The 18395-nt window shown below is 49.4% G+C and overlaps 1 protein-coding gene and 1 non-coding gene across 2 annotated transcripts in view; one reads left to right on the top strand and one right to left on the bottom strand.

Annotated features, from left to right (window-relative positions):
* KIAA1755 (KIAA1755 ortholog) overlaps positions 1 to 16011 on the top strand; it is a 47375-nt gene extending 31364 nt beyond the window's left edge. The window contains exons 11-14 of the mRNA XM_073792993.1: positions 2308 to 2446; positions 3474 to 3596; positions 4244 to 4462; positions 7948 to 16011. Of these exons, the coding sequence (XP_073649094.1) occupies positions 2308 to 2446; positions 3474 to 3596; positions 4244 to 4462; positions 7948 to 8649 (1183 nt within the window). The 3' untranslated portion in view covers positions 8650 to 16011. The remainder of the gene's footprint in view (positions 1 to 2307; positions 2447 to 3473; positions 3597 to 4243; positions 4463 to 7947) is intronic.
* A 1971-nt stretch (positions 16012 to 17982) lies between these two features.
* On the bottom strand, positions 17983 to 18055 carry TRNAK-CUU (transfer RNA lysine (anticodon CUU)). Its single transcript has one exon. It is a non-coding gene; the product is annotated as a tRNA-Lys (tRNA).
* Between the last annotated feature and the right edge of the window lie 340 nt (positions 18056 to 18395).

The following is an 18395-nucleotide window of genomic DNA, read 5'->3' as shown; positions in this document are numbered from 1 at the left end:
GACCAGCTGAGCACTAACCCCTGCACTGCCCTACCCTTCGTGGCAGGGGCCAGGGGAACCTCGTGCTGTGCCAGGGTCACAGAACCACAGAGCAAGAAATACACATTCCGAGAAAGAACCAATTTTCTTAAATTTAGGAGTGGGGTGGAGGAGAGGTGCAAGTCAGGAATTAAATCAGCCGGTAGTTGTATATATTTTATCTCTGTTAGAATGAACACTACTACAAAGTTTGCGTAATCCAAGAACATTTTATTTATTTAACCTCCTCCTCTCAATAGCACTTAGCGTGAACACAGCATTGTTCTGAGGGCTTTAAGGATATTAATGTGGTTAATTCCCACCCACGAAGGGGCTCCGAGTATTACCCTCATTTTACAGTGGAGGAGCCTGAGGTTCAGAGAGAGGTTAAGTGACTTGCCCAGGGCCACACAGCTGGGATGTGGCGGGGCTGAGACTTGAACCCAGGCAGCCTAGCCCAGAATCTTGAACACACCACCCTGAGCTCTGCCCACAGAGAGATTCATGCTGATGTGAGCGCTGGGCGGCAGTGGACCCTGGTGCTCGGTGTGGAGTTGTCCTCACTGCCCCTCACACAGCCTGGTGGGGCTGGCACTGCCTTTCCCAGCATGCCCCTGCCTCACTGACTGGGCCCCCAAGCCCTTTTGGTCCAACATAGTCCCCTCCAGACCGTTGGCCACCAGCAGCTCCACCAGGGAGCGCTGTGGTCCCGCGTGAGCCGCTGCGTGTTTCTTAGGCAGCTCCTGCCTGCCCGCCCGTTTCTCCCTCCCTTTGCCAGACAGACTGGCATTTTCCATCCCGTTCACGCACCCTGGGTGCTCACCCCTTCCATGGAAGGGCAGTGACCTGTGGGAAGCTACAGTCAGATAAGGAGGCTTAGGGCAAGGCTCCCTCCGGGAAAACGGGCTCTCCTTCCATCTCCTCTTTTTCCTTTTCATTCTAAAGGACCCCAAGGGCAGAGGAGGGTGGGGTGGGATTTGAGGGGTGTTGGGAAAGCCCTGAGATTCCTCCTTTCACCCAAGTTTTTCCTGAAATCCCATCTGCATCCCTTCATTTATGTCTTGCTGGCCTTGATCATTTTTTAAAATCACGTGCAGAAAAGGCCGTGGACTGAGTTCCAATTCAGACTGCCATGCGTGTGAGTGAGAACCTCTCTCTGGAGGATCAGTTTTCCTATGTGTAAATGTTTTCCTAGCTGTAAAATAGAGGCCAGAGTGGAGAGGTGTGTTACAGCCACTTGTCATCATTGCAATAGAAATAACAAGCGCTTTGTAAATAAGTTCATTTGTACCATTTTTTTAGATTCCACATATAAGCAAATGAACTTATTTACAAAACAGAAATAGAGTCACAGAAGTAGAAAATAAACCTGTGGTTACCAGGAGGAAGGGGGAAGGAGGGATAAATTGGGAGATCGGGCTTGACATATACACACTATTGTATATAAAATAGATAACTAATAAGGACCTACTCTATAGCACAGGGACCTCTACTCAATACTCTGTAATGACCTATGTGGGAAAAGAATCTAAAAAAGAGTGGATATACGTATATGTGTAACTGATTCACTTTGCTGTTCAGCAGAAACGAATGCAACATTTTAAATCAACTATACTCCAATAAAAATTAATTAACAAAAATAAAAGAAATAACGAGCGCTAAAAGCACCGTGGGCCAGGCACTGTGTCAAGTGTTTTGAGTGCGTGAGGGCGGGTTTGCCGGAGGCGCTTCGGAGAGCGCTGAGGTCCAGGCCGCTCTCCGGGCAGGACTCCGGTGGGTCGGGGAGGGGCCTGGGCACTGAGATTTTTAAAGCTCCCAGAGCAGGTTCTAATTGTGTTGCCAGGGTTGAGCGCCAAGGGGTTAGATCCTTTAATTCTCACAACCCCCCTGTGAAATGGGTTCTGTTATCCCCATTTTTTATAGCTGAAGAAACGGAGACAGAAAGGTTGAGAAGTTTGCACAAGGTTCTGTTACTAGAAGGTAGCAGGGCTGGGATTTGAACCCAGATCTCTCCAGCTCGGTTCATACCCTCCTGGGGAAAGGCAGGGTCATTTGGTTTCTCGCTGTGTCCTCTGGTCCTCCCAGTCCCACGCAAGGCCAAGGCTGAGGCCCAGAGAGGTGTAGGGACCTGCCCAAGCTCACACAGCAAATCAGCAGCTGAAATACCCAGGCCAGGGCCACAGAGCTGGTGGGAGCCGCGGAGGCATGCCTATGCTAGGCAGGAGTGCTGGGGCTCCGGGGCAGGGGGTCAGCATCTTGGGTTTTCTCTCACACTCCTCGGCCTCCCAGGAGCCATCTGGCCGAAGCTGCTGCCCTGTACAGCCTCGTGGATGAACAGCTGCATGTCCTCGTCACTGTGTCCAACCACCTCCTGAGGAGGCTGGAGCTCCGCGTCCGCCTGGGCCGCCTGGAAGCTGCCATCCACCAGGTGAGAGAGGAGGAAGCTGGCCCTGGGACGTGACGGGGTGGTGGGCGGCTCCTGCCTCCCCAGGCCCCACCCCAGCCAGGCGCTTTGCTCTCGTAAAACGACAGCAGGCAGGCATTCTTGGAGCACATGACATGCACTCCATAGTGCTTGATAGGTGAAGACATAACTCCAGAAGCTGCATTTTTTAAACACCGACTTTGCGCCAAGCCCTGGGCCAGAGCCTTTGTGTCCATCACCGCTTTCCAACCTCATCCCTTACCAGTGATGTGGGCAAGATGCTAGGATTTCTCCTACTCATCGATAAGGACACTGAGACTGGGAGACATTATGTCATCTGCCCGTGGCCGCACACCTAGGGGTCTGATCCTGGAGCCCACACCTGGCACCACTCTGTCCAACTGTTGATGCCTAGAACCAACGCATCCCTTCGTGCTCTGGGCCGTGGAACAGAGTGTGCCTGGAACCAGACGGCCTGCTTCCAATGCTGGCTCTAGCACTTACTAGCGGTGTGACCCTAGACAAGGTATTTAACTATTCAGTGCCTCGGTTTTCTCACCTGTTAAATGGGGGATAATATTAGTGCCTGCCGCATGGGGCTTTGTGAGGATAAAGTGGGTGCTGCTCTTTTAAGACACCCCAGAATACGAAGAAGACTTCTGCTTATGGGATCGAGAGCCATTTTACCCCCTCTGTCCTTCCTTGAATCCTCACGTCTACCCCATTTTGCCACTGAATAAACTGAAGCCCAGAAAGGAGAAGTGACTTGCGCAGTTCACACAGGGAGTTCATGGCAGGGCCGTGCACCTTCCTCTGGCGCTGTTTGGATGGTGAGAACCACGCCCCACCCCCACCCCAAGCTGTCTCTTCTCCTCCCCAGAATTGGGAGGGTTTCAGTCCAGGCTGGTGGCATAGGCCCAGCCCCCAGATGACTGAGGACAAGACTTCAGCTTCCCAGGAAGGTGGCAAACTGGCGTAAGGATGTCTCCTCAGCAGCCCCTCATGTCCAAACCTCCCTCCCCTGCCCCAGGTCAGCAACTGGATGGAGCAGGAAGGAAGCCAGTGCCTGCAAGTGCTGACCCCCAAGGACGGAAGCTTGGAGACAGTGGAGAAAGCCCACGCAGAGTTTGAGGACTTCTTCCTTCAGGCTGCGGTGTGTTTCTAAAACTGAGGGGGGTGGGGAGCAGATAGAGAGGGCAGGAGATGGGGGTGGCACTGCTGGGGAAAAGTTGCGGAGGCGGGAAAGTGGAAGAAAGCTTCCCAAGACAGTGAGGAGAGTAACTTGGAACACAAAGCATTCAGCTTAGATATTGTCTCCTCCAGGAAGCCTTCCCTGACTACCAAGTACAAAGATGGCCCATCTCAGAATGCCTGGAGGGCTTCTTAAAATACACATTCCAGGGTCCTACCCTAGCCCTACTGAGTCAGCCTCAGAGCTGGGGTGGGGGGAGAGAATCTGCATCCTTGATGTGCTGGGTCCTGGGGCACAGGGTGATTCAGCCTCTGTTTCAGCCCTCGGGGAACTTCCAGGCCAGTGGAGGGCGGAGACAAGATGGGGGGCTGGGGGGCAACAGGGAAATAGCCAGAAAAGGAGAACTGTGGGGACACAGGCGAGGAGCCTGTAACCCAGACTCTGGGGTTGGAGAATTTTGCCAGAAGAGGGTGACGCTAAGCAGAATCCCAGCAGGCAAAGTAAACCCTGGGTTCCCATTTTACAGATGAGGAAACTGAGGCTCAGGAAGTCTCATAACCCGGTAGTAAGGCTGGAGCTGAGTAGACACCCCTCCCCTCCCTGCTCAGGCCCAGTACCGCCGTGGCCTGGAGCTGTGCAAGCAGGCGGCCCAGCTGGGAGCTGCAGCCAGGGCCAGGGAGGCGGGAGGAACAGAGCTCCCGGAGCTGGCAGGCTTCACCTTCACCCAGCGGGCCTTCCAGGCTAAGCTGACCCACTTCTACATGGCAGCCGAGCGGCAACGCACAGACCTGGAGACGCTGCTCCACCTCCACCACTTCTGCAAGAAGGTGAGCCTGGCAGCCCACCTGCATAAACTCCCAGCTCCCCCAACACCTAGGACGTAGGGTGGGGGCAGGGAACAGCCTAGACACAGCACTAGGCTCTTTTCATTCCATAGCCCCGTGAGGGGGAAAACGCATTACCTGCATTTTCCAGAAGGGAAACAAGGTTTGCAAGGTTAAGTTACCCTCCTTAAACCAGGTCCAGCTAATCCCTGACCCCAGCCTTGTCCCACTACACAGGCAGTCTCCCAGTGACCCAGATATCACCTCTCAAAGGAAATCACCTGCTTCTTAAACGTTGGGATTAGGGGAAGGATCCTGGGGATTTCTGAGAATCTGATCAAAGCCATAGACTTTCCCTCCACACATAGACCTCTGCAGGCAACTTCACAGGGTCAGGACCAGGCTCAGAACCTTGATCTCGTCCCACCCCTCTATTACAGTGTTAGGGAAACAGGATCAGAGAAGTACCATCACTTAGCCAAGGTCACACAGCAAGCCATGTCACCATTGTGCTCTTTCCCATGCCCCACCTTGCCCTGCACAGATGCGTTGGAGGAGACAGCTGGGGAAGGAAGGAAGGAAGGGACAGTTGGCTGAGGGCGGGCCCAGAGGCTGCTCTGAGCATCCTCAGAACAGAGGCCTCAGTCCTCACCAGGAACCCAGCGTTTGGCCAGGAGGGAGGAGGAGGGGGTAGGGCTACTGGGGCAAGGGTCGGGGGCCTGGGCAGAGGTGAGTTAGGAAGCAAGAATAACTCCATTGCTTCGCATCTGTCATCTCTTGGAACCCAATGTGGCAAGGTTGACCAACTCCATTGTACAGATGAGGAAACTGAGGGCCCAGAGAGGGGCAGCACCTTGCCCAAGGCCACACAGCTAGAGAAAAGAAGAGCTGGAATTTGAACCCAGATGTGTCCATGTGCTATGTTCTTCTGCAAAGGAGAGCGAAATGACAAGCAGTTCTTGTGTCCAAGCAGACGTGATGACGATGGTGATGAGGGTTAGATGACTATTATGGGGTAGCCCACATTATTGACTGTGTTCACCACGCCAGACCCTCCTAAAAGCACTTTGCATACCTTGCCCGCTTTAATTCTCATCATATCTTTGTGAGGGAGGGGCACCAACATTGTTTCCATTTTACAGATGAGGAAACTAAGGTCCAAAGAGGAAAGTGGCTTTCTCAGCATCCCCTAGCCCGGTTGGTCAAGCAGGATTTGACTTCAGAGCCCCCGCCCCTCTTAAATCCATTTAGCCAAATCCCTTGTCTTTCTGATGGGGAAACTGAGGCCTAGGGGGAGCAAGGGAGCAGCCTGAGAGAGCTGTAACCCAGATGAGACAAGAACCCACACCTCTGGCCTGGGCCCAGTGCCCTCAGCTGCCCCTCGCACTGGCCACTGACGATGGAGCATGGGAAGAGCCTGACCCCAGCCTCCCAGCTGTCAGGCCAGCCCAGCACACAGGGCACCAAGAACGCAGATGCTTTGGGGGCAGCGGGAGGGACTCGATCAACTCACACCTGGGGCACTGGGAGGACAGGCCACTCTGTCTCCCTCAGGCAAGGGAGGTAGATGTGGGCAGAGGCAGCAAAGGGATCCCCCGCGCCCAGCTGTTCAGAAGTTAGAGAGCGAGACAGCAGGAGGATCTGAGACTTAGAGTCAGGGATATGCCTGCATGGGCTCTGTGACCTCAACAGTGGCCTTCACTGCTCTGGGCCTCAGCTCCTTGTCAAGAATAATGATGATAATAATAACAACCAATGCTTAGGTACGGAGTTCTTATTGTCTGCAGGCCCTGTTCTAGTCATTTCACATATGGTATTATGGTCACACCAACCCTGTGAGGCAGGAAGCCCAGAGAAATCAAGTCACTGACCCAGGGTCACACAGCTAGGAAGTGGCGTAGTTGAGATTTGAACCCAGGTCATCTGGCTCTCGTGCAGAGAAGTGAGAATTAAATTAAATGTAAGTAACCCCTCCCCCTGCCCCTACACCCGACTTTGCTCAAATCTGGAATTATTATTTTTAACACCGATGTTAAATTATTGTTATTAACACCGAGGTACTGCTAATGTTGTCATTAGCAGTAGTGGTTGGAGGAGTAATGCCTCATGGATTAAGGGGTTCTGGAAGCTTCTCTCCCTTGTTTACTAATTTTAGCTGATTTCAGCCCCATCGGCCTTCCCTGGAGAAAGCAAACTGGCTCCAGCACTGAGGCCTTTGCACTGGCTGTTCCCTCAGCCTGGAAAGCTCTTCCCCTCGACAGCACCTTCTCCTCTCTGGCCCAGAATTTTAATCCGCACAGCAAGGGGTGGGGCAAGATGATTTCTGAGGTGTTCTCCACCTCTGTCCAGCTTGGCCTGGAATATCTGGTCCCAGACAGACAGACGGACAGACAGGACGGCTCAGTGCTGGGCTCAGCCCCAGGTGGAGAGCAGGCATGCGGCAGCTTTGGCACTAAATAATAATAACATGATTGTGTCGCTAACGGAGATTTATGGAGCCCTTTCCCAGCCATGAGCTCAATGTGCTTCTGCAAATATGAAGCCATTTATCTAAAGACAAGTTCCCTTAATCCGCGGAAAGATGGTTTCCTCGGAGAAAATTGTTCTCCAATCCCCACTGCCTAACAGCTTGCTGTTGGCTTCTAAATTAATGGAGAGAAAGATTATGTTTTTCACGAGCTGCTGGGAACATGTTGGCTCCTTTGCAACCTGCAGACATTTTGTGGGTGAAGTGGGTACAGGCAGGATCCTAAAATGCGGCAGAGGCCCGGCCAGAGCGAGGGGGCCTCCGGGCCTGGGCTGGCTGACAGTCTCACTGTGTGACTGCAAGGGCAGGGCCCTGCCTGGGCCAGTTTCTCCTGTGCAAGGAGGTGCTTGGAAGATACCCTCTTGAGGGCTGGACAGGGCTGAGTTTGAATCCCAGCTCCTCCCTGACTTGCAGCGTGACCTGGGACAAGTGATTTCATGTGTGTGAGCCTCAGTTTCCTCCTCTGTAAAATGGGCTGCTGGTTCAGTGTGATCCTACATGAGATGCACAGAGCCTGGCAAACAGTCAGCGTTCAATAAATATTAGCCAGACTCCTCCCTCAGCACCACTTATGAGGGGTTCATACAATCCGAGAATCACTCAAATTTCCCTGATTATCTATCACAACCTCTACTTTACTGAGGGGGAAACTGAGCCCCAGAGAGGGGTGAGTCCTTGCTGGCCCCTAAGTCTGTAAGACTGTGCCTGAAGATCCCAAGGGTGCTGGGGACTGTTTCCCGGTGGGTAACGGAGGGTGGTGTTCCCTGGGGAAGAAAGGGAAATATTGTCATCATCAGCGGTGGAGAAAATCACAGCTGTGCTAAGAGAGGACCTAACACTGATTGGACATTTTTGTATTAATTCAGTCTAGCTGTATTTGTTCTTTAAGCCTCCTTTTGGCTCAGAGAGGCCTATCCCTGTCCTCACGGAACCCCCATCTCCCTCTCTTCTTGTCTCCCAGATGACCTGGTTCCACATGGACTGCCAGGACCTGATGGCCCAGCTCAGGCTGGGCAAGGCCCAAAGGGCCAGCCCTGGGGACCAGCGCCGCCTCCACCGCTACCTGCAGCGCCTGGCGTCCGAGTTCCCTGCCGAGAAGCTCACGGCCATGCGGCTGCAGGTGGCATCTCTGAGCTGGGAGGGCCTGGGCCAGGACCTGTGGGAGGAGGCCCGGGAGAGGCACGAGGAGATCCAGACCCTCCTGAAGAAGGCACTGGGCCACTGTCCATGCCTGACAGGTCCCCCTTCCCACCCGGCGGGCCGGGAACTCAGAGGGGCGGCCGCCAAGGGCCAGGACCTGAATGGAGAAGTCACTTACAAGGGAAGATGGGACCTGCCCCTCCAGGACTCACTGGGTCTGGATCGTTCGCCAAAATCCTGTTGGCCTCCTCGGGCCCCCAGACGTGTACAGAACAGAAGTTTCCAAGCAGCCCCTCCACCCCAGGAAGCTGGCCAGGCTTTTGAAGCTGATGACGGCAGAAGCCCGCATGGGCCCCTGGATCCTGCCTCTGAGCGTTATCTCACCACCTTCCTTTCCTGGCAGCGGCTCCCCAGGCAGAGTCAGATCCCCCGGCCCACTGGGGGCAGCTTCTCCTCGGAGGGGACAGACTCACAGACGTCTCTGGAGGACTCACCCCACACAAGTCCCCCTGCATCCCTCTAGCTGGGAGTTCCCGTCAATCACACCAGGCTCCGGCAGGGATGGGTATGGTTCGGGTGGGGCCCAGCTAAAGACAGAGCTGGGGAGCCCTGGACCATCCGTCAGGACGTGGCTACTGAGTTTGGCCCGTGCTCGGTAGACAAGAACTCGCACCTGCTCCCGGCCCCAGGAAGCTCTGGGAAGACGCGACTCTCACACATTCAGAATAGTGAGAGTGGAGGGCAGGGCAGGACGCGGAAGAGCGTGAGATTGGCTCCAAAACCCTGGAGTCTCATCGTGGAAAGAGCTGTTGGTACAGATCCTTCCAGAGATCTCCGACTTAGGCAGAACCCCACCTGGGGTTCAGGGGTATGTAAGCTTCCCCTTGGGGCACAAGGGGCAAAGCTGCCCTCATAATAGAACCCAGGGTGGGGAGATTAGGGGAGTGGCTTCCTGTCTTAGGGTCCTACGAAACAGACCACACAAGGATTCAAATGCGCATTTACTTGGCGGAGGAGCAGGGGAGCGAGTCTGAGAAGGGAATAAAGGGGGTGCTGTCAAGTGAATTACCACATGTAATTTATCCACTGACGCCACTGGCCTCGGGCAAAGAGAATCACCTGCTGGAGGCCAGTTAGTGCGCATGGAAGGGGTAAGGGAGGGGGACTGTCTGCTGCATCTCTACTCTGTCACTTGGCTTCTCCAACAGACATGAGCATCAGTCTCAAGTTCAAGGAACCCCAAAGAGGACCACCTCCCTCTCCCATGATCTCTGCCTTCTTCCCCTCCCCACCACAGCTCCTCAGACCCACCCCAAAGCCCGACCTCTCCTTAGGCACAGCCTCTGGTGCCTGGCGTCATCAGATTCTGCTATGGTTGGGGCTGGAGGGTAGGGAGCCTGGTCCCCATCCAGCAGGTGGTGCGGGAGGACAGTGGGAAGAGGCTTGAGATGCTCTGATTTCAGATAGAGCATCTAGAAGACAGCCCAGAGTGACCATGGCTAGCGCCTCCCCTGAATGTCATTATTCTGAGAATGTGCGCCCATCTCTGCCTTAGGATGCATCACCAAGATGGCCTCTGGTAGCCCAGCTCTGGAATTTTCCTGGCTCCAGGAAGAGGGTAGGGTGTACATCCTCCCACAAGATGAGGCTGTGGAAGGAGAGGGAGGCAGGACCGGAGCGGGCCTGGGAGGACAAACAGGGTTTCTCAAGGGTAATCTCGGGCTTCCCTGGTGGCACAGTGGTTAAGCATCCACCTGCCAGTGCAGGGGACACGGGTTCAAGCCCTGGTCCGGGAAGATCCCACATGCCGTGGAGCAACTAAGCCTGTGCGCCACAACTACTGAGCCTGCGCTCTAGAGCCCGCGAGCCACAACCACTGAGCCCACGCGCCACAACTACTGAAGCCTGCGCACCTAGAGTCCGTGCTCCGCCACAAGAGAGGCCACCTCAATGAGAAGCCCGCGCACTGCAACAAAGAGTAGCAGCCCCTGTTCGCTGCAACTAGAGAAAGCCCGCGCGCAGCAACGAAGACCCAACGCAGCCAAAAATAAATAAAATAAGTAAATTTTAAAAACATTATTTAAAAAAAGAGTAATCTCAGCAGAGAGATCCACACAAACCTCAATGCCCAAAATCTTCCTGGACTCAAGATTTCATCAAGAGTGGTCTGGGGCCTGTCTGCCTCAGAACCACGAGCAGAGCTGATCAAAGGCAGCGTCTTAGGGGATCTCACCCCAGATAGTTAAAACCAGACCCTTGCGGCAGTGGTGGCTGGAGTCTGCATGTGTAACCAAGTGCTCATGCAACACAGTGAGGTGGGGTGCTGTTGGGAAACCCTTGGGGCTAAGGCCTGAGCCGCCCCCAACCCCCACCCCAAGCCAGCTCTGATTCTTGCATTCCAGTCTCCTGCCTTCTGTCCAGACAGGCCTGAGGATGCAGGAGGCATTTGATCAGTCCAGCTCCATCCAGACCTGTTGCCTCAGAGGGGGGCCGAAGGCTCTTAAAATGCTGTTGCCATAGCAACAGCATCCAGCCAGTAGGGACCACAGGCAGGGAGCCAGGGTACCCGGGGTGCAAGGATGAAAACTGACTTCTGAGAGACTACAGTTACGGCTAGTGCTCAGGGGGGCTGAGGAGGGGTATGGATAATCCAAGAATCCTTGGGAGGGAGGGGCCCCCAAAGCCATCTTGTACATCCCTCTTGTCTCCAGGAAGAGCCGAAAGCCCACAATTTGTCTACTCACAGCAGCCCAAAGGGGAGAAGGGGATGCAGAAATGAAATATAATAATGAATAATAATATTACTAGCCAACATTTATTCTGCATTTTCTTTGTGCCTGACTTGGTGCTAAGCCCTTTAAAAGCTTTGCGGGGCTTGTTGAAATGTTCACAACAATCCAATGAAGCCAATACTAGTTTCACCCCATTTTACTGAGGAGGAAACTGCTTTTCAAGCTCCAGGGGTTGGTGGGCAAGAGGTGATAGGAGGAGCATGGCCTGGGAGTCAGGGACCTCACCTGACACTTCCGCCCTGCTGCCAGCTGCCTGTGTGACCCTGGGCAGGTTGCTTCCCCTTTCTGGCCCTTGGTTTACCCTATCTGTACAATCAGGTCATTGAATGGATAAGGATCTTTCTTGTCTTTGTAATCAGAGAGCCCAGCCTTTGAATCCAGGCTTAATAGCCTGGTGACTCTGAGCAGATGGCCGCCTCTCAGTTTTCCCATCTGTCCAATGGGTTTTGTCAAGCCTGCTGGGCCAGGATAATAAGATCCTGGGATCTCTGAGCTCCACACCAGGCCTCTTTCTCTCCAGAGGGGTGGCCATCTTGTAAAGTCTGAGAAACCCACTGGGGCAGTGGTAGGACTGAACCCAAATTGTAGTTTAGGCACTTTACAGTTTACGGTGTATTTTTTGTCCATCCATTTCTTCATCCAATATTCCCTACAACCCTGAGGGCAGAAAAGTTACACTGTAGGATGTCTCCATTTTACAGATGAGAAGACTGAGGAGAGGGGAGGTGACTGGCCCAAGGTCACACAGCAAGGAAAGGAAGGACTAGAGAAGGGGAAACCTCAGAATCTGGACCTAGTTCTTGTCCATGCCTAATCCAGGAGAGCAAATGTCAGCCACTCTGAGGTGAGCACCCCACAACCTCATGCCTTCAAGTTACCCACATCAGACCCTGACAGGGTAGCAGGCAGCACAGGCTGCCCTCCTGAAACAGAGATGTTCTGTTCTCTGTGAGCTGTGAACTGGCTTCCAGCCCAGGACAAACCCATCAGGCCCTAAACCCCACCCACTCCCAGCTGCAAAATAGCTGTCTGAGGCCAGAGCCAGTGGGCCTCCTGGAGAATAAACAAGCCCTCTGGCTGGGCAGCAGGATCCTTGGATCCCATCCCCTTCAGTCTGGGGCATGACAGGGACCTGGGTGAATCACCGCACTTCCTCAGGCCTCATTTTCTCCATCTGTGAAGTGGGGGGATTGGGCAAGACCAGGGATGGCAAACGGGTGTCGTCTGGCCAGTGGAACTCCTGATCTGCCCTCCGAAGCCTGCCTCCCTCTCTGTGTACTGACCATGCATCCAGGCACCCAGGCTGAAAACCTGCAAGATGTCCTTGAACTTCCCCAGAGCCCCCAGATCAACCCCCCTCATCTCTCTCTAATCTTCTTCTTCTTTCTCCCTCCACCTTCCCATCCTCATCCCAGTCTCCATCCTCTCTCCCCCTGGACAGTTGTAACAGTATCCTCAGTGGTCCTCCTGCAGCCACTTGGGCCCTTTTATCCATCCTCCACAGAGAGGCTAGAGGGACCTTTGCAAAATGTAAAATAATGCCAGTCCCTGCTTAACAGAGCCCAGTGGCATCCCATGACTCTCCAGCTAACCCCCATCCTGCCCATCGCTGGAATCTACAAAGCTCTGTGGGGTCAGGCCTCTGCCCACCACTCTAGCCTCACCTTACTCCCCAGTCTCCATGTTCTCTGAGTTCCAACAACACTGACTTCCTTTTAGTTCCTCGGCCATTCCAAGCACTTTCAAGTTCCCCTAGAAGCACGCCTGGCAACAAGGATTCAGGTACAGGTGATTTGCTGAAGAAGAGATCATGAGAGAAACCACAGGAAGGGGAAACAGGACAGAGAAGGGAAGGAAACCAATGTACAATTTCAGATCAAGGCTCAGCCTCTGCCTGATCACGTGGGGAATGCTGGAGGGTATTTTTACACCTCCTGAGGCACTGCAGGCCTCTGCAAAAGCCTGCCACAAAAAGCAGGGTCCAGGAACCCTAGGGCAGTGCTTGCTTGGAGGAGGGTTGCTGGGGTGGGCCCACAGAAGATAATATTCTATATTACAAATATATAGAATGCTCTCACCACTAAATTATAAATTTTTAAACCTCCAACTTAGAAATAGGTAAAGGATCTGAATGAACATTTCTCCAAATAAGATGCACAAAATTCTAATAAGGACATGAAAAAATGCTCAACCGCATTAGCCATCAAGGAAACACGAATCAAAACCACAATGAGATCTCACTACACATTTACTAGGATGGCTAAAATTTAAAAGTCCAATAATAAACGTTGGCAGGATGTGGAGAAATTGGAACCCTCATACATTGCTGGGGGAATGTAAAACAACACAGCTGCCTTGGGAAACAGTTGGGCAGGCCTTCAAATGGTTAAACATCCAGTTACGATATGACCCAGCAATTCCACTCCTAGATATACACCCCAAAGAAACAAAACTATATGTCCACACAAGAATTTCTACATAAATGCTTATAGCAGAATTATTCATCATAGTTAAAAGAAAGAAGCAACCCAAATATTGGTCAACCAATGAACGAATAAACAAAATGTAGTATACCCATACAAAAGGATGTGCTTCAGCCGTAAAAAGGAATGAAGTCACTTCCTAACTTATTCTCTGAAGCAAGCATTATCTTGATACCAAAGCCAGATAAATATATCACAAGAAAAGAAAACTACAGGACAATATACCTTGTGAGTATAGATGTAAAAATCCTCAACAAGATACTAGCAAACCAAAGACAATAGCACATTAAAAGAATTATGCAGTGTGACCAAGTGGGATTTATCCCAGGTATGCAAGGGTAAAGATAAGAAAATCAATCAATGTAATATACCACATTAATAGCATGAAGGGAGAAAAACACGATCATCTCAGTTGTCTCAGAAAAGACATTTGACAAAATCCAACAGCTTTCATGATTAAAAACAAAACAAACAAACAAACAAAAAAAACAAGAACAACAAGAAAAAATACTACTCTGAAAACAAGGAATAAAAGGGAACTTATTCAACATGATAAATGGCATTCATGAAAAACCCACAACTAAGATCAAACTCAATGGTGAAATACTGAAAGCTTTCTCCCTAAGGTCAGGAGCAAAACAGGATGACTATTTTCACCACTGCTATTCAGCATTGTACTGGAAGTTCTAGACAAGAAAATTAGATAAGAAAAACAAATAAAAGGAATCCAATTAGTCAAGAAAAAGAGCAGTTACCCTGCAAAAGAAAGAAAAGGCATCCAAACTGGAAAGGAAGGAATAAAGTTGTTTCTATTCACAGATGGCACGATTCTGTGTAGAGAAAATAAGAAATAATCCCCAAGAAAGATACTAGAGCTAATAAACAAATTCAGCAAAGTTGTGGGTTACAAGATCAACACACAAAAATCTGTGTTTTTACACACCAGCAATGAACAATCTGAAAAGGAAATTAAGAAAGCAATTTCATTTCCAAAAGCATCTGAAAGAATAAAATACTTAGTAATAAATTTAACCAAGGAGGCGAAAGACATTGTATTCATAGGTAGGAAGACTTAACATTGTTAAAATGTCAATACTATCCAAAGGGATCCTCAGATTCAACATAATCCCTATCAAAATTCCAACAGCCTTTTTTTGGGGCAGAAATAGAAAAGCCGATCCTCAAATTCTTATAGAATTTCAAGAGGCCCCCCAAGTAGCCAAAACAACTTGAAAAAGAAAAACAAACTTGGAGGACTCTCAGTTTCCAATTTCAAAACTTACTACAAACCTACAGTAATCAAAAGAGTGTGGTACTGCCATGAGAATGGACATCTAGACGCATGGAATCAAAATAAACCCATAGGTCTACAGTCAATTGATTTTCAACAAGGCTGCCAAGTCCATTCAATGGGGAAAGAGTAAGTTCTTAAACAAATGGTGCTGGAACAACCGGATTTCTTCAGGTAAAAGAATGAAGTTGGACCTCTGCTTCATGCCATATACAAAAATTAACTCAAAACGGATCAACAACCTAGATTTAAGAGATAAAACTATAAAACTCTTAGAAGAAAACATAAGGGTAGATCTTCATGAGCTTAGATTTGGCAGTGGGTTCTTAGGTATGATACCAAAAGCATGAGCAACAAAAGTAAAAGTTGATAAATAGGACTTCATCAAAATTAAAAACTGTACATCAAAGGACATTATCAAGAAAATGAAAAGGCAACCTACAGAATGGGAGAAAATATTTACAGATCTTATATTTGATGAGGGTTTAATATCCAGAATATATAAAGCACGGCTACAACTCAGCAAAAAAAGACAAGCAACCCAATTTTAAAATGGGTAAAGAACTTGAATAGACATTGCCCCAAAGAAGATATACAAATGGCTAACAAGCACATAAAAAGATGCTCAACATAATTAGTCATTAGGGAAATGCAAGTCAAAACCACAATGAGACATCACCTCACACCTACTAGGATGTGTATAATCAAAAAAGCAGAAACTAACAAATATTGGTGAGGATGTAGAGATTTGGAACCCTTGTACCTTGCTGGTGGGAATGTAAAATGGTGCAGCCCCTGTGGAAACGATTTTGGTGGTTCCTCAAAAAGGTAAACATAGAATGACCCAGCAATTCCACTCCTAGGTATATATCCAAAAGAATTGAAAACAGGGCCTCAAACAGATACTTGTACACCAATGTTCACAGGAGCATTATTCATAATAGCTAAAAGGTGGAAATAATCCAAATGCCTATCAAAATGTGGTATATACATACAATGGAATATTTTCCAGCTGTAAAAATAATGATGTTCTGATACATGCTACAGTATGGATGATCCTTGAAAACATTCTGCTAAATGAAATAAATCAGACAAAAAGGACCAATGTTGTATGATTCCATGAAATATCTAGAATAGGCAAATTCATAGAGACATAAAGTAGGTTAGAGTATATCAGGGGCTGGGAGGAGGAAGGAATAAAGAATTAGTATTTAATGGGTCCAGAACGGGCAAATCTATAGAAACAGAAATTAGATTAGTGGTTGCTTAGGGCTGGGAGTGTGGGGTGGGAGGAGATGAATCCCTACAGAGCAAAGGGTTTCTTTTTGGTCATGAAAATGTTCCCAAATTGACTGTGGTAGAGGTTGCACGTATCTGTGAATATAGTAAAACTATTGATTTGTATACTTTAAATGGGTGAATTGTACGGTATGTGAACTATATCTCAATAAAGCTTTTTCTTTTCTTTAAACAAACAAACAAAAACAGATAGAAGCCAGAGGAGGGATGCACAGAAACAAAAAATGATCATAGGGAATCTAGTGTAGTGCTGACAATTTCTGCTTACAAGCTCTTTCTTGTCTCAATACCTGGAATGTCCTTCCCCTTTTTTTTCAATTAGTTAAGCCCTCTTTATCCTTCAGATATCAGCAACAGGGTCAGGCTTTCCTGGTCACTCTGAAGGAGTCAAAATTCCCTTTTATAAAGACCATGTAGTTCTCTTTCATAGCACTTATCTCAATTGCCATTTTGCAATATTTTGTTAATGCTCATATCCCCCACTAAACTGTGAGTTTCACAAGAGCAGGAACTGAACCTGCCTGTTCAATGTATCCTTGGCACAGGGAAGAAAATCAACAAAATTTGTTAGACGAATTGATGAATGAATGAATGAATGAAGGCCAACTTTGATTGATTAGTAGGGTCTGCCTAGAGCACCTGGTTGACTCAGTAAGAAGGAATTCTATGACTGATTAATGATGTCTGCCATGGAGGAGGGCCGCTATAGAGATACTAGATTTGTCCCAAATTTGCCATCCCTGAATTACAGAGGGCCATCCCTCAGGGTCCCCATCAGAGGGCACTCTAGAAACAGTCTCATCTCCGCCAGCTCCCAGGAGGAGAGTGCAGTTGTCATCCCAGCTGGCCTTGATAATCAATCACACAGCCATGCGGTGCCATTAGGATTTGTCACTGAGCCACATCCAGGTGCACCAGGCAGGAGCAAGCAAGCTCATTTGCATTTCATCTGCATGGAAATTTGCATACGCCTCCACAGCTCTGTCTCCTTGCAATTTTCAAGTTAAAATGTCATTATTACTCCTGTGAAGCCTGTTATTTCTTGATTTCATTCTCCCTGCTCCTCTAACCTGACTCCCTCGTAAGCCTCAGACACTCAAGCCTGGGCTGGGAGAAGGAAATGGTTTGAGCTTTGGTTCTGCTGCTGATTCACTTGTGATTTCCCTCTGTGGGCCATGTCTGTGCCACTAGGCACAGGGACAGGGATGGTCCTATGGGAGCTGCCGTTTAAGCAGTCACAGGAGGGCTGCCACAAACTTAGCCACTTAGGACTGTCCCCATGAAGCCTCCAATTCCCCACCTCTAAGCCTTTGACCTTGCTGTGCCCTCCTCCTGGAAAAGGCTTCTCCCTTTCCTACAGGGTGAATGTCCAACATCCGCCCCTTTCGTTCTCTGCTTATACCGTGCCACAGCCCCTCAGTCGTAAACCGGTTGGATGAAAAGATAGACATGTGACCCAAGCTCACCAATAAGCTTCCTTTTCCAGGATTTGGATTTGGGAATCAGAGATGCTAGGCAGTTTCTGAACTGAGCATGTGTAAACTTGAGTTCAGAGGGCCACTGTGTCCAGCTGTGTACATAGAAAGCAGAAAAGTAGTCCTGGGGGTGGAGGACCAAAGCTGATGCACCCAGAGCCAGCCTCAAGAGACCGAGAGGTAGCAAAGGCCCTGGCTCCCGGTCTAGCCCCCATCCCTAAGCCCCAACCCTGAGGCCTGGCTGCCCTGCTCAGTACTGCTTCCAGCACTCACCACCTCTGCTCCCTGTCTCTTTTCATGCTTCAGCAAGCCCTAGGGCCTTGTGTTCCTTGAAACTGGGATGAAACAATAGAAGATGAAATGTGAGCTCAAGGATCCCAAAAGGAAGTTTTTTAAAAATAAATTTATTTATTTGTTTATTTATTTAATAAATAAATTTTATTTATTTATTAATTTAGCCTGCGCCAGGTCTTAGTTGTGGCACGCGGACTCTTAGTTGCCACATGTGGGATCTAGTTTCCTGACCAGGGATCGAACCTGGGCCCTCTGCATTAAGAGCACAGAGTCTTACCCACTGGATTACCAGGGAAGTCCCCCAAAAGGAACTTTTGAGGGAAAAGAATTTGATACTTGATGTCTCAAAAAAAGAGCATAGAAGTTGTTGTGAAGATAGAGAGCAGAACTTAAGTGAACTTTCTTTTTGGGTGTTTATACCGAGAAAAGGGGTATTAATTAATTTAATACCCCTTAAATTAATTAATTCTTTAGAAACAGGAGGTATGACTTTTTCTTTCTTTTTTAAAAATTTTTATTGAGGTATCATTGATTTACAATATTATATGTTTCAGGTGTATAACATAGCTGTTCACAATTTTTAAAGATTGTACTCCATTTATAGTTAGTATAAAATATTGGTTATATACCCTGTG

This window comes from Tursiops truncatus, chromosome 15 (genome assembly GCF_011762595.2).
Source record: "Tursiops truncatus isolate mTurTru1 chromosome 15, mTurTru1.mat.Y, whole genome shotgun sequence".
In the NCBI taxonomy this organism is placed as follows: domain Eukaryota; kingdom Metazoa; phylum Chordata; class Mammalia; order Artiodactyla; family Delphinidae; genus Tursiops; species Tursiops truncatus.
The sequence above is the reverse complement of the archived record's forward strand: the minus strand, read 5'-3'. Positions and strand labels throughout refer to the sequence as shown.